The sequence below is a fragment of the Rutilus rutilus genome (assembly GCF_951802725.1).
Source record: "Rutilus rutilus genome assembly, chromosome: 23".
NCBI classification, from domain to species: domain Eukaryota; kingdom Metazoa; phylum Chordata; class Actinopteri; order Cypriniformes; family Leuciscidae; genus Rutilus; species Rutilus rutilus.
Genome location: NC_140233.1, coordinates 3,414,924 through 3,430,886, shown reverse-complemented (window position 1 = coordinate 3,430,886; position 15,963 = coordinate 3,414,924). Strand labels below are relative to the sequence as shown.

At 44.2% G+C, this 15,963-nt stretch overlaps 1 protein-coding gene across 3 annotated transcripts in view; it reads right to left on the bottom strand.

Annotated features, from left to right (window-relative positions):
- Positions 1-983: 983 nt before the first annotated feature.
- LOC311282583 (uncharacterized protein) overlaps positions 984-15,963 on the bottom strand; it is a 26,616-nt gene continuing 11,636 nt past the window's right edge. For 2 of the 3 annotated variants that reach the window (XM_084396406.1, XM_084396405.1), the window contains exons 3-4: positions 2,821-3,601; positions 984-1,245 (exon numbers count right to left, since the gene is read on the bottom strand). In XM_084396406.1, coding sequence (XP_084252532.1) covers positions 1,209-1,245; positions 2,821-3,596 — 813 coding nt within the window. In that variant the 5' untranslated portion in view covers positions 3,597-3,601 and the 3' untranslated portion in view covers positions 984-1,208. Of the gene's footprint in view, positions 1,246-2,665; positions 3,602-15,963 lie in introns of all 3 variants that reach the window. The other variant, XR_014625964.1, reaches the window with a different exon arrangement.

Genomic DNA, 15,963 nt, shown 5'->3' with positions numbered 1-15,963 from the left:
CAATGAGATCACACATGTGTTTAAGTTGCTAAGAGCGGTTGCTATGGGTGTTGGAGTGATACATAGAACCATTGGGTGAAGCGGTCATAGCCGTGTTTTATCGTGAATAAAGCACAGCTATTTGACCAATCAGAATCAAGGATTGGAACTAACCGTTTTATAAATTGTATTGTATTACTGAATTTTGGAAATATTAGCCTCAACTGACATATATTATAGGAAAATGTTGGCGTTATTTTGTCACTTATTGGGAGCAGTATGCTAGCTGGAGCCGCTTACCTCCAGTCTTTCTGCTAAGCTAGGCTAGCGGTGGGTGCGTCAGACAGAGTTACAGCACTCACGGAGATGAAAAAGGGTATGTATGGACTTATCTAACTCTTGGGAATACGGTGAATAAGCTAAAGTCCCAAAAAGTCGGCGAGTTCCTTTAATTCAAGATATTAAACTGCAAAAGGTTAAAGGGTTAGTTGACTTAAAAGACTAAAATTGTCGACATTTCTCATGTCATTCCAAACCGGAAAAGACTTTCGTTCATCTTCGGAACTCAAATTAATATATTTTCAGGGGAAAATGAGGGAATAATGCACGACCATTCAAAAATATGACTGGGTTTCTAACGATGCAAAGCAAATGGGTGAAGTGTCCCTTTAAGTTTATCAAGTGACGAGAATACTTCTTGTGCACAAAAATAATGACTTTATTCAACTCTTCATGTTCTTCTGTGTGGGCCTCTGAGTGAGTTCACGTAGTGTAACAGCGCAGCGCGTCTGGGTTGTACGTCAGAACGTAGGCTCACTATTGGCCAGCATCACACGCATCACACACATGACCAGCGCCGGCCAATAGTGAGCCTACGTTCACGGACTTTCAAGCCATTCACACTTTTTCCAGCTCTTCACATCTCTAAATATTATTGTTATTTTTAATGTGATGACCAAAAACATGTGTCACAAAGCAGGTTGAAGCAGGGAAGGATGCAGAATCTACTTGCAGCAGCTTAACTTTATTTTCAAAGAACATACAGTAAAAGAAACTAAACACTCTAGACAAGAAACAGAACAGCCTAGCATATAGCAGTGACGACAGACAAGAAACAGAACAGCCTAGCATATAGCAGTGACGACAGACAAGAAACATAACAGCCTAGCATTTAGCAGTGACGACAGACAAGAAACATAACAGCCTAGCATCTTCAGTCCAAGAGCTGCTCAGTTCAGCATCGTTCTGTTCACTGGAGGAGATGGCCTGAAAAATAAGTCAATAGAAAAATATGTCAGTGAAAGTAACTGTGCAGAACTGAAGAAACTGATCAGAGATTGTGGAAACAGATTCCTGGTTCAGAGAATGGGAGTTAGTGTTTTAGCAATTCAGAAAAACTGTAAACACAAATCCAAATTTTCAACTAAACTCACAAAACCATTGACTTTTCTCAAAATCAAACAGTGCTTTCAAATCATACACACACGAGTCAATAAAATAAGCACTACAGATCATCCATTAGACACTACCTCAAAAAATGGAGAAAACAGCCTCCAGAACATTATAGAAAATAATAATATTGTATGCAGTAAACTATTTTTGCAAGTACATAAAAAGCCTAGTAATTGCAGCTGATAAGGTGAACATATTGTATTCTGTATGCACTGCAAGTGTAGTATTTTACTGAATATTGAATATTAGGCCTATTGAATGTCTATATATTCAGCACTTGTCACAAATCTCTTAGCATTTTTAAATCTTACCTTAAAACTAATATTTTAGGGTAGCTTGTAATTGAATATTTGCATAAATCTTTCGTTGTCCACATTTGATTATTGCAATGGCTGATTGAGAAATGTATGTGCGGTGTATTATTAAAGTTAAAGGTGCTCTAAGCGATGCCACGCGTTTTTTAGGCCAAAACATTTTTTGTCAAATACAGCAGACATCTCCTCACTATCCGCTCGCTGCCTGTCCCCTGAACACACTGTAAAAAAACGCGGTCTCTGTAGACACCACAGGCTCCACAAACGGCAACAAAAACAAACTGGGCTCACCCGCACCACGAAACATAACAAACTGTTCCAGCCAATCACTGGCAAGAAGTATTTGAGGGTGGGGTTTGGGGGGTTAGTGCGCGTACACATGAAGGGGAGGAGAGAGAAGCATGAAGAGGGAAGTTTGAATTATAGCCGACACACGACCAGAGAGACGACGCTCCGATGAACAAATTGCAAAGAAGAGGGACAAGGATAAGGGTAGCGCAAAGTACCGAATTTACATCTGAAAAACCTTCGAAAGGTGGCGAGAACTCCGCCGGCAGAAGGGCTTCCAATCCGACATTCAGTTGCTCTGTTTTTGCAGATCAGGGTAAATCCATTTTTATTTCTAAACAGACGTTCATGTTCGCCAAACCAACACAAGGATGTAATTAGCTAGAACTATGCAGTCAGCGTTAACTTTGGTGAATACAACATGTATGTTTCTCTAGCGATCAATCTCTAATGTAAATGATCAAGCAAATTCACAGTAGGGCGAGAATTTGTGTGAATGATGTTTTCATCCACTGTTTGTTATGAATTTGAATGTTCATTTATAGGCTATTGCATTCTGTTCTGCAATATATAAAAGCATTTATCTAACTTGGCGACATTACACATTGAATGAAGTAGCAGTAAAACTTAACTTTGTTTGTAGTGACTACTTTGACTTTCCTTTATGCCGGAAGGGAGGGGAGGAGGGAGGGTCCGTTTGACAACAATTCGAATGTCAACAAGAAGTTACGTGTCCCGGCATCGCTTATAGCACCTTTAAATAAAGTAGAGACTATTATTAACAAACCGGGAATTGCTGTGGATCCTCTCATGTGATTTCAGAGATGATGAGTGACTGAATCTCTGGTCACAGTGTGGACACTTGTAAGGTTTTTCTCCAGTGTGGATCCTCTCATGTTTTTTCAGAGATGATGACTGATTGAATCTCTTGTCACAGTGTGGACACTTGTAAGGTTTTTCTCCAGTGTGGATCCTCTCATGTGATTTCAGAGATGATGAGTGACTGAATCTCTGGTCACAGTGTGGACACTTGTAAGGTTTTTCTCCAGTGTGAATTCTCTGATGCCGTTTTAAACAGTTCGCTGAAATGAATGTCTTCTCACACTCAAAGCACATGTACTCTCTTACACCAGTGTGAATTTTCTCATGTTCATGTAAACTTTGCTGCTGTGAAAAACTCTTTCCACACACAGAACATGAATATGGCTTCTCCTTCGTGTGAACTCTCAGGTGCTTCTTCAGGTCTGATGCACAGATAAATGTTTTGCTGCACTGATCACATGAGAACGGCTTCTCTCCGGTGTGGATCCTCATGTGACGGTCAACATTATTTTTGCATGTGAAACTGTTTCCACATTGATCACATGTGAACGGCTTCTCTCCGGTGTGGATCCTCATGTGATTCTCAAGACTGTGTTTGGTTGTTAAACTGTTTCCACACTGAGTGCAGGTGAAAGATTTCTTGGCTCTTTTCTTTAAAAATATATTTTTAGTCTTTGAGCGTTTGACATGATGTTCCTCCTCCACTTCACTCAGTTCTTCTCTCTCCTCGCTCTCTTCCATCTGGTCTGACATGAAAGAAAAAAATATTAAATTTAAATTTCAGTACATCAAAATAATTAAAAGAGAGAAATATAAAGTGAAAGGACATGAAAGTGAGCCCTGATGTAATAGTAGAAAGCCCATACACAAAAGAAATATATTTTCTGGATATGTTTTGGAATATATGCACATATTTGAAATTGGCCCAATAAATATATTTCATACTTATATTTCATATATTTTTGTTATATTTCAGAATATATTTCAATATATTTTTTTCTGTACGGGTCCCCAAAAGTGTCAAAAATATATGTGGCATATATTCCAAATACATTGAAATATATTCTGAAATATAACAAAAATATATGAAATATAAGTATGAAATATATTTATTGGGCCAATTTCAAATATTTGCATATATTCCAAAACATATCCAGAAAATATATTTCAAATATAATTCTTTTGTGTATGGGAGTAGACAACTGTTATAAAATATTATGATAATTTGATGCCTTTTTATAAATAGAAAGGATATGTCCTTGAAACTTTCCATGAATGAGGTAAATTTATCTTCCAATTATTATTTTTAAAACATTATAGGCACGAATCCCATGTTTCTTTAGCAAGACCTATTAAATATATTTGATCAATGACACAATTATCTAACATTATATTAACATTAAAATATACAATACTGCCATATTTTGACACCAACTTTGAGATTTATATTTATTTTACTAAAAACATTTTAATTATTAATGGCCGTTCACACTAGACTTTTCCTTGCACTGACTTCCATTCATGCGCATGTGAATGTGGGACACCAGAAACACAAGCTCAAGTGAATTACCCTGTGAGAAATAACACACACGTTTAGTATTCAAGTGGAGTGGATTGTTTATTTTTTATATTTGAATTATTATTATTTGTTATATGTTAAATGTATGTTTGTAAAAAAGCTGCCGCAGAGTCAGTGGTGGGTAGTAACGAAGTACATTTACTTCATTAAATTTACTTGAGTATTTTTCTAAAAAAAGTAAGTAGAGTAGATTTAAGTGTGGGTACTTTTACTTTAACTCGAGTACATTTCTAATGAAAAAACTGTACTTTTACTTCGTTACGTTGGGCGACGTTCCTCTCGTTACTTTATTTTACTGCAATACATGTTGTTAAATGCGTAGTTTATTCCAAGCGCGCTGTATCTTTTTTCTGGGCATGAGCGATGCTCAATTCACAAATGAATCACTCTTTTGAGTCGATTCTCTGTTCAAAGACTTCATCAAACAAGTTGGCAGATCTGTCTAAATCAGTTCGCGAATCAGTTTGAATGATTTGTTCAGTTTCCTTCACACACTGAATTGTCTGAAGCGGTTTCACACTCGGAGTCGTAACAGGAAGGTTTAAGAACATCAAGAGCGTTGGATGAAGTGGCCGTGGACCTACAGTAGTGAAAGCAAATCTGCAAATGCATCATATTGTTTGCCAGCGATGAAGATCTTTATTAGTTGAACATCTTCGTAAGCTGTCTGTGAATGAATGATTCCACAGGACGATACATTCGATTTGATTTCATTCAGGTAATACATTTTACAACCAAACAGATTATTACGCCACCATAGCACTTCTACAAAGTATGACATTACACATTTTTTGGACATATACCCTTAATTTATACATTAAATAAGCTACCATTGTTCACAGTTTATGAAATTTATACATTAAATTAGCCATTGTTCACAGTTTATGAAATGAACACCCGCCATCCCGCCGTAATGTGTGTCTATTGCGCAGTGGTGTGCGAAATCGTCTTGGAAACGAACGCCTTTGCCTGCCTTAGGCCGTGTGTCCACCAAACCGCTTTAAGCCAGCTAAAAACACTAGGCGCTCTGCTGAAAACGCCTAGCTATGGGCGCTTGAGAGCGTTTTGGCAGCGCAGCATTTTTTTTTTTTTTCAGTTGAGATGCTTTGCTTGTTATGATACAGAATATCCGCAAAAGTGTTACTAGTATCTCATTTCACACATATTTTGTTTCTGTGTTGTTTCAATATAAAAATGTCGATAGATTATAAAGTATTTGCTCTGGCTCTAGTTTTCAAATTATTTTGCTCCGTTATTATGCTTGTCGTCATCGGTTGATGCTACAAGCAGGATGTGGCGATTGGTCGGTGTGCTATTAGCCCCGCTCCACTGTGATTGGAAGGCTGGGTAAAAAGTGACAGTGATGAGCACTGCGTTTTACCCAAAGTTGAACATCCTTCAACTCTCGGCGACCTGTAAAAAATGTTCGCCGCTTCAGCATGTAAAACAAAAACACTCAGCACCTCGTTACGCTCATGGCGTTTTAAAAAAACACGGGAAAACAATTGGAAAAATACGCCAGCCGCATAAAACAAGGCTTTGGTGAACACAGGGCCTTAGACACAGTTAACCAATTTAAACATGCTTGCAGAAATATACATTTGATTGCATGTTTTGGAGAACAGACGGTTCTTGACTTATACTGACTTATACTGACAGAAAAGTCTAAGTATATTTGGCCTCTACTTGTTGATCGAGATATACTTAAAGGTAGGGATGCACTGATCCACATTTTTTCACTTCCGATCCGATCCCGATCCTGAATTTGGATATCGGCCGATACCGATACTATTCCGATACCAGAGCTGTGTTTGCTTTAATATTATTATTATCATTATTGTTTATTTTATATGATGCTGAAATAAACTTCTCTCAACAGGCAAGTATGAATGATATGTTATGTACGTATGTATGCATGCATGTATGTCCCAAAAGGCAACTTGAGGTAAGTATAAGCTCAGAAAAGGAAGTCAGAAAAACAGGAAATCCTGTTAACAGGAAAAATCCCATTCTGAAAACAAATATGCAACTGTAAGGGTTTCAAATTGATTGTCATGTCAATATTTATTACATTCCCAAAATGTCAGATACTTGCGTCTTGAAGTGCACGTGTAAACATCTTACACACACACTATCTGAAGGGTGATCCTCGCTCCGATGCAGTAAATGCTCGATCAACATCAGCATCGTGCAAACAGACAAGCGGATTTTGCCTCAGATGCGCGTCAACTTCGCTTCAAACTTTTGCTTTTTACGCACGTCAATTTTTCTCTGGACGTGCGAATGGATTCAAAATATTCAAGCGTCCAACTAGACGCGGTAGACGCGAATTTGACGCGCTATTCGCGTTTGGTGTGAACGCACAGTAACGTGGTGCTTTTTTAAATGTTTGATTGCGTTCGTTGTGTTGTATGACGCGAGGGAGCTTCAAAGGGCTTTGAATTACAGCTTTGCTGAATCCAGTGTGAAGTATATCCACACAGGGGACGTTGTTGGCTAGCCGCAAACTGCGGAATGGATTTCCTGAGCGGGGGCGAGTCTCATAACTGTGTCTCATTGAGCCGCGCCTCCGTTCAGGAAATCCGTTCCACAGTTTGCAGCCAGCTAGCAGACTAGCCGGCGGGAATCACTTTTGGAGTCATTTCAGCAGACGTTAAAGCGCAGACATGACTCATGGATATCGGATATCTCCGCAGGTTGGATCGGGAAAATCCGATACGTGAATTACGCTGGTATCAGGTCCCGATACCGATACTGGATCGGATCGGCCCCATCCCTACTTAAAGGTATAATTAAGTATACTATGTATTCTTGGCTTGTACTTGTGTTTACTATTTTGATTGAGTAGCCTATTAAATATAATTATTTTTTTTACATAGTTTTTCATATACAGTCTTATGAAACTTACATTGTTTGAAAATATTGATATAAAACAGATATGTTTCTAATTCTGCGTATCTGAATTTTTGTGTAGGCTAGTCCACTGGCAGTGTACATAGGAATTTACTCTGATTCTACTTTTTCCCTAGCCTGGCAAGCCAGACCTACATCAAGATGTTAGGTCTGGCAACTCACCATAGACACGGCTCAATCCGAGGGGCAGGATAAACGGCTGTCTTTCAAATTCACTCTGCACGCAATAGGACAGCGCTACAACCAACCAGAGCGTTTTCCCAACAGCGGAGCTAACGTTAGTTGATAGATTCAACTTTTGAATCTGGCCGGCAAAACTACGAACACATCTTCCTTTTTTAAGAATGACTTAAGTGCCGTTCTTTGCTCTTTTCTCAAAGCAAAACGTAACTCCTCCAAGTCCTCCAGAGTCGCAACCAAAGCCGATTCGAGAGACTGTTTGCCAGCAGCAGCAGCCATTCTTTGTTTTCAAGTAGCAGGGAACCGTCGCAACTCTGTCGTCATTACGTTAAGCACCGCCCCGCCTACTCTATACACAATGTGATTGGCCTGACCCAATTTAGGTTTTTACAGCTCCGATAGTCAACGGAGAGTTGCTAGACTACCCTGGCTGCAAAATACATTTCTAGACTACTTTTTCCCACCATTGACTGAATTTTCCAGCTATCCATGTTTTCACTGTTATACGGTAGGGGGCGCTATGACACATCTTCTAGTGCAGAATCTCCGGATCAAAACACAGGAGAAGAATAAGCTGAAACAAGTGATAGAGGATTGCTCACTCAAATGTAAAATAATGTGATCATCAAACATTAAACAGCGTGTAAATCAAAACTGCTTAATGTTTCCAAATGAAATTAAGCGTAACCCATGAAGAGAAAACGACAACGGTTGTTGGACTCGATCTACTCCATCTGTGTTTTGATCATTGTTCTGAATCTGATCAAGGCGTAGTCTTTGACAAAAATGAGATTTTCTCATCTTTTTTGTTTAAAATGTTGCCTTTATTTATGAAACTTGCCAACATTCAAGTGTTGATAAAAAAGGATGCATGAAGCTAATAAAATGTTTTTAAAATTAAAGTACAGTTAAAGGTATTTTTCAAGTATAAAAAATAACATTTGAACATAGTAGTATAGGCCTACTGCAAGTGCAAAAATTATATATAAATAGTAAACTAAGTATAATGTTAAGTTCACTTGCAGTACAAATGAGAAACGTAATTATGAACTAGTTGTGCACTTAAAGTTTACTACTGTTACACTTATAGTACACTTAAACATATACTTTTATATACTAAAAGTGGGCCAATTTAGTCCCAAGCGGTATTAAAATAATACACTTACAAGTTTACTACTAGTACTAGGGGTGGCACGGTACATGAAAAAACATCCGAACCGTTCGGTTCACTTGTCTCGGTTCGGTGCGTGTGTGCGTCGCACGGTTCGACGCATGCGCAATGTAGCCTCGTGCTCGTGCTAATACAATGCTAAATCATAAATCAGATGCATGTAGAATAACATTATGATGTCAAGCAATCGATTTAAATAGTACACTGGGTTTACTTAGACATTTAATGAGATCTACTCCACTATGTTGTTTTTTCACGTGAATAAATACATAGATCGACTGTTTCACGTATGTACTTTAATTGTCCAGTGGCAGAACTTTTGCCAAGCGTGTCAGAGGTTCTGAGTTCTAATCCGCACTCGTATATATTTTTTTTCTTTTTCATCCAAACCGATTATGTTTATCAGTGGTTGTATATCATATCAAGCAGGGACAGATTTGTGTGAATTTTGTTTGTGATTTCACCGTAACGAATAGAGAGTCTCCTCAACGGATTGAAGTGCGCGTCCGAGTGAAGACTGTGCGGCGTGTGCGCGAGCCACAAGAGAACACTGTATCAGCGCCACTGATTGCTTCTTATTTAACAAACGAACGAAACAAATAATTTGCTAGTTAACTGGAGATGTTTTATTTATTTGTATTTGTACATCCGTGCCGCGAGATATCGACCCTGGCAAAAAGTGGTAGGTACATGTCCCACCCGCAAATTACGCCTATGATGACGAGACACGAGGAGAAATTGACAAAGAACTGTCCGACACAGCCCACGTAGCTCTCACTACAGATGGATGGACCTCCAGGGCCACTGAAAATTTCCTCACAGTGACCGCTCACTATATTACTTTGAAATGGGAAATGAGAAGCTGCGTTTTGCAAACACGCCCCATTTATGAAATAAATAAATAAATAAATAGATAATTAAGCTATATATCATACACTGAAGTAAATTTTTGGAGTGTTAAAGATTAAAAGAAAAAATAACAACAAGAACCGTACAGAACCGAAAACCCGTGACCCTAAAACCGTGATATGAACCGAACCGTGGGTTTTGTGAACCGTGCCACCCCTAACTAGTACATATTGACATTAGTATACTTACTAGATAATGTATACTTAAAAATATACTTGAACATTATTTAAGTATACTTCATAAAATTAACTTTAAGCATACTTCTTTTTCGACCATTGCAGTGTCTGTAGAAACTTCACATGCTCAAAGTGTAGAGTAGACTTGTAGTCAAGACCGCCTAAACCGAGACCAAGACACTACCAAGACCAGAGGGTATCGAGACCAAGACAAGACCAAGACCAAGACCAAGACAGACCAAGTCAAGACCAAGACCAAGTCGAGACCAAGACCGAGACCAAGTCGAGACCGGAAGGAAAAAAAATAGACTAGTGTTGAAGCTAAGCAATATGAATTCAAGAACAGCAGCATACTAGGGTTCAGCCGCAGTTTACATTCAATACATATTAGATGGTATTACTTCAACTACACAGGCAGAACAATACAGAGACAGACCATGTCATGATGTGTGTGACTGTGAGCTCACTGTAAATGTTTTTGCAGGGTGAGATCAACTATGTGTAGCAATTGCATGACGGCTGTTACTGCACTATTGGAGGATTGAGACTCCCTTAACTTTTGTGTACTGTTGAGGACTGACATGACTGGTACTGACTGGTTCATCTGACAAAACATCAAACACCTCCAACACCATCTTGCTCCTCCAACAACTGTCTAAAGAATGAGAAATATGTAACCAATTGAAATTATACTTAATGTGTAGATGAAATCGTAACATCATATTAAAGATACACAATTATAAACTTGGATTAGGCCTAATGTTTAGTCAACACATTGGAGATATGCAGATGATGTTTAAAAGACCATTTATTTAGTCTAACACCATCTTAAATACAATACCGTACTGTAATCAAACAACACACACACACACACACACACACACACACACACACACAGAGAGATATCAAAGACACAAATTCATCTAAGCAAATGCCTGCCTATCTGTGCTGATTTCGGAGTCTCCAAATTAATCCATTCTGCAACTTTTAAATACATAATAAAATGTTTAAAAACGAAATTATAGGCTTAAGTGCAGGATCCGAAAGTTGGTCGTTTTGTCGCTATGGTTACACACACACACACACACACACACACACCGTTGGCGATGCGCTCAAAGTCATCTGTCAGTTGTGCAGTTACCCAAAATCTCCTGAATGAAGTTAAAACCCATCATGTCACTGATATGTGTTTTTTAAATCAAGTGATCAAAGTGCTCGTTGCCGCTACGATCAGTGGCGCGGATTAAGTGTTTTCTCGTATATTGGGCGCACACGCCGCACTTCTTCACTCGGACGCGCGCTTCAATCCGTTCCGTTGCGGATAATAATGTTGCATTATCGAACGTTGTGTCGTCGTGGATATTGTAGTAGCCTATTGTATTGCTAAATCCCCGACCACTATGTCGGTCTGAGACAGCGAGACCTAGACAAGACCGAGAGGTCCGAGACCAAGACAAGACCAAGACCAAAGACCGTCAAGGCCATGACAAGACCGAGACCACGTAAAAGTGGTCTCGAGACATAAATCACTAGTGTAGAGTGGCCGTGGCTTTAACTAGTTTTAAATTAACACATTTTATTAGTTTTAACTGTGTCCTACATGTTTTACTCAACCCTGTTACTTCTAACATGATTTTCCTCCTTTCAAAAACAGAGCTTCTCTTACGAGAGGTCTCTCGTACTGCGTAAGATATCTTACGCTAGGGGAAAATCCTTTTTCCGCGAGATATTGAAGCCAAAAATTATCCTTAATTTTGTAATAATGCAAAACGCGTTGCGGCAGCATGCAGACATAGGCGAGACAGCTCGCGCGCCTATTGGCTGCTCTGCGGCAACTGCAGCAGCCTATCGAGCGAGGCCTGGCGTGACGCCAGACCCAATCAGGGCACTTCGTGCCCGCTGCGTCACGTCCCGCCGAAATGGGCGTGGTCTAGGCCTATAAATACCGCTCGCAGGCAGCTATTATCTGATTTTTCATCCTTCAAGCGAAGCACACGCATCGCTGGAGCCGGAGAAGAAGCCGCGCCGTCTGAGAGAGAGCACCTTCAGCGGGACGAGTCACTGAAGTCGCTGGCCACGCCGCCTTCCTGCCTTCCTGCTGCGCTTTCCGGCGCTTATATCCTTTCTATTACTCTGTACTTTTGTGTGTGTGTGTCGCCGCCGCGACACACATTCTAAAAGAGCTAGCGTCTTTTTAAAGATGCCTTCCTGCGGCTCGTGCAGAGCCACACTCAGCGACGGGGACCGCCACGTGATTTGCGTTTCCTGCCTGGGTGAGGAACATGCAGCTCTCGCGCTCGCTGACGGCGGCTGCCCTCACTGCGAGCTGATGGCAATGGCGACTCTGAGGACTCGCCTAGCCTTCTTCACCGAGACTGCTCCCCCGCCCGCCGCGGCGTCGCGCCGTAAAAAGCGCCGTGCCCAGCGGGCCCCGGAACCCTCCCTCAGCCGCCAAAGCTCGCCGGTTCGCCCGCTTGCTTCCCCGGCTTCGTCACCCTCGCTTCCTGACGGACAGCGGCCGCCGTCTGCCGCCGCTTCCGTTGACATCGTGGATGAGGAAGCCCTGCTGGGAGAGGATGATTCCTGCTCTATCCTGGCGTCAGGCAGTGAGGATTGGGCGGGCTCTGAGGACCCCGCGCCCCCTGCCCGCATGTCTTCAGGCAAGAGAGCGTCCATCGAGACGGAGCTCATGCGAGTACTCGCACAGGCCGCGGCGAGCCTCGGCCTCGAGTGGTCTTCGCCTGAGCAGCCCGCTCACAACCGGCTGGATGGATTTTTCCTGCCTGGGGAGCGCGCTTCGCCTGCGTCCAGACCGGCGCCTTTTCTTCCTGAGTTACACGAAGAAGTCGCCAAGTCCTGGAACGCCCCCTATTCGGCTAGAGTGCGTCCTGCTGTTTCTTCGGCATTCTCCGCTGTTGACGATGCCAAGAACAAAGGATACCTTTCGCTGCCGCCGGTCGAAGAGGCGATAGCGGCCCACTTATGCCCGCCCTCTGCTGGACGGCGTGCTAAGTCGGCCCTACCCTCTAAAGCTTGCCGCACGACGTCAAGCCTGCTCCGCCGCGCTTTCTCCGCCGCTGGGCAAGCTGCGTCAGCGCTGCACACCATGGCAACGCTTCAGATCTTCCAGGCCGATCTCCTCCGTAAGCTGGATGAGGAAGGGCCTGACGCGATCTGCGTGCCGGACTTAAGGAGTGCCACGGACCTCGCTCTCCGTGCTACTAAGTCTGCAGCGCAAGCCATTGGACGGAATATGGCCTCTCTCACCGTGACTGAGAGACATCTTTGGCTGACGCTCTCGGAAATGGCCGAGTCTGAGCGCACCGCGTTCCTCGACGCCCCGCTTTCCGCCACAGGCCTCTTTGGATCCTCCGTCAAGGATTTCGCGGAGAGATTCGCAGAGGTACAGAAAGCGTCACAGGCTATGAAGCACTTCCTCCCGAAGCGCTCCAGCTCTGCAGCAGGCCGTGCGAAACCGTCTGCTCAGAGCTCACAGCCACAGCCACCGTCCACTGCCTCCACTTCACAGCGCCGCCAGGCCCGAAGCGTGAGACCGCGCTCCCGCTCATCCGGTCGCCGCCCCGCTGCACGTGGCCCGCGACCTAGGATTACGGTGAAGCCCGAGGCCCCGAAGTCGTCCTAGCACAGCTAGGAAAACGACGGTGTTTGAGTCCCGCTGCGGCCAGACTCACACCAAAGTTATTCGCTCGTCCAGTTCCAGCAAATGTGACTGTTCCAGTGTTTTCTGCAGCCAACAAGTCGGTTCTGTCACCCGCTTGCCTGCACACAAATGCCGTTTTCACGGCTACCCAGATAAATCCCCAAAAGAGTGTATTTTCTGGTGTCCCGGCTACGGCCGATGGTGTTTCATGTGTAGTAAGAATGCCCACTGCCCAGTGCCCATCCCTACACACAAGCACAGCCTGTCACACAGGGCTCGCGCACATAAAACCGACTCAGATCGGTTGCGCTTCAAACATGGTGAAAGTGCCCACTACCCAGTGCCCACTAACACCGCGTTGTGCATGTCTCACGGTTTCTGTAAAAACGAAACCAACGTGCACTCGCTTCACGCAAGCGAACGATGTTTTCGGTGTGATAAATGTGCCCGCTGTCCCGCGCCCACATCCACACACAGACATGACAGTTCCCACGGGAACCGCCCAGCCCTCCCCCTCGCGGCTGACCACCGCAGAGGAGTCGAGCGCGGGCAATCTGCCCGCTGTTATCAGCGCGCCCCATGCCTCAAATGTCACGAGCGCGATGCTTGTGTTGCAGCACGCCGAAGCCTCTCCATCACTGAGCGAGCGGAGCGCGCTTCGTATTCAACCCCTAGCTATCCATGCAGACGCATGGGCAAAGCTGCCCGGGGTTTCGAAGTGGGTGCTGAACATTATAAAAAGAGGCTATTCGCTGCAGTTTCGCCGACGCCCTCGCCGCTATGTGGCGCGCGTCGAGACCACGATAAAAACAGAAGTAGCACATTTACTTCGAGCCAAAGTGACGAAACTATTGAGCAAAGGGGCCATAGAGCCTCTCTCTCAAGTTCAGAGCGAAGGAGGGCTATACAGCAGATACTTCCTGGTACCGAAAAAAGACGGGGGTCTCAGACCCATACTAGATCTAAGGCAACTGAACAAAGTGCTTGTGAAGCGACAGTTCAGGATGCTCACGACCAGACAAATCCTTGTGCAGATTCGCCAAGGAGATTGGTTTGTGTCAATAGATCTGAAAGACGCGTATTTTCAAATACAGATAGCGTCACGTCACAGGCGATATTTGAGATTCGCCTTCGAGGGCCAGGCATATCAGTACACAGTCCTGCCATTCGGTTTGTCCCTGGCACCCCGTACATTTACGAAGTGCATGGACGCGGCGCTCGCACCCCTCAGAATGAGAGGCATACGAGTGCTGAACTATTTGGACGATTGGCTGATTCTAGCGCAATCTCGCGCAGTGCTCATGGAACACACGACCATTTTACTCGATCACCTCGAGGATTTGGGTCTCAGTGTCAATTGGGCGAAGAGCTCTCTGTTACCCAGTCAGAAGATATCTTTCCTGGGCACAGAATTGGACTCGCTGTCCATGATAGCGCGACTATCACCACAGCGCGCGGTAGACATTCAGCGCACAGCGAACGCGTTTCGCTGCGGCGCGTCTGTCCCGCTCAAGAAATTTCAGAAGATGCTAGGTCTCATGGCCTCAGCATCGTCAGTGCTCCAGCTGGGCCTGCTCCGCATGCGCCCGCTGCAGTTTTGGCTGAAAGCGCGAGTCCCACGCAGAGCGTGGGCATCCGGTTCGCTTCGCCTCAGGGTCAATCAGAAGTGCGTCACAGCTCTGAAACCTTGGAGAGCGAACGACTGGTACCAATTAGGTGTAAGCCTGGGGACTTCCTCGAGGGTGAAAGTGGTGTCCACGGACGCGTGGGGAGCGCTGCTCGAGGGCAGACCGTTCTTCGGCCAGTGGTCGGAACGGGAGAAGCTCCTGCACATAAACTGCCTCGAAATGCTGGCAGTAGACAACGCGCTGACGCGTTTTTGTCCCCAGATAAAAGGACGCCACGTCTTGGTCCGTTCGGACAACATGTCTGTGGTGTCCTACATAAATCGCCAGGGCGGCCTCAGGTCCAAGAACCTGTACAGGCTGGCAGAACGCCTCCTGGTATGGGCTCAGTGCAACCTGCGCTCGCTCAGAGCAGCGCACGTGCCAGGGCTCCTGAACATAGGACCGGACAGACTGTCCAGGAACAATGTTCCGGCAGGCGAGTGGTCCCTACACCCACAGACAGTCCAACTGCTGTGGAAGAAATTCGGCAGAGCGGAAGTAGACCTGTTTGCGTCTCAAGAAAACGCTCACTGTCAGGAATTTTTCTCAAAGAGCAGGAGCGCGCTGGCCCATGTGTGGCCCCGCCGCCCGCTCTATGCTTTTCCCCCCGTCTCTCTCCTGCCTCAGGTGATAGAACGGATCAGGGAAGAAGGATGCTCAGTACTGCTGGTGGCACCGTTCTGGAAAAACCAACCTTGGTTCCCAGTCGTGATGCAGTTAGCAAGTACTGCCCCGTGGCCAGTACCAGTGAGGAGAGACCTCCTCTCACAGGCCCACGGTTCGATCTGGCATCCTCACCCGGAACTGTGGTCCCTTCATGTCTGGGCTAGAGGATGACACGGGAGTGGATTT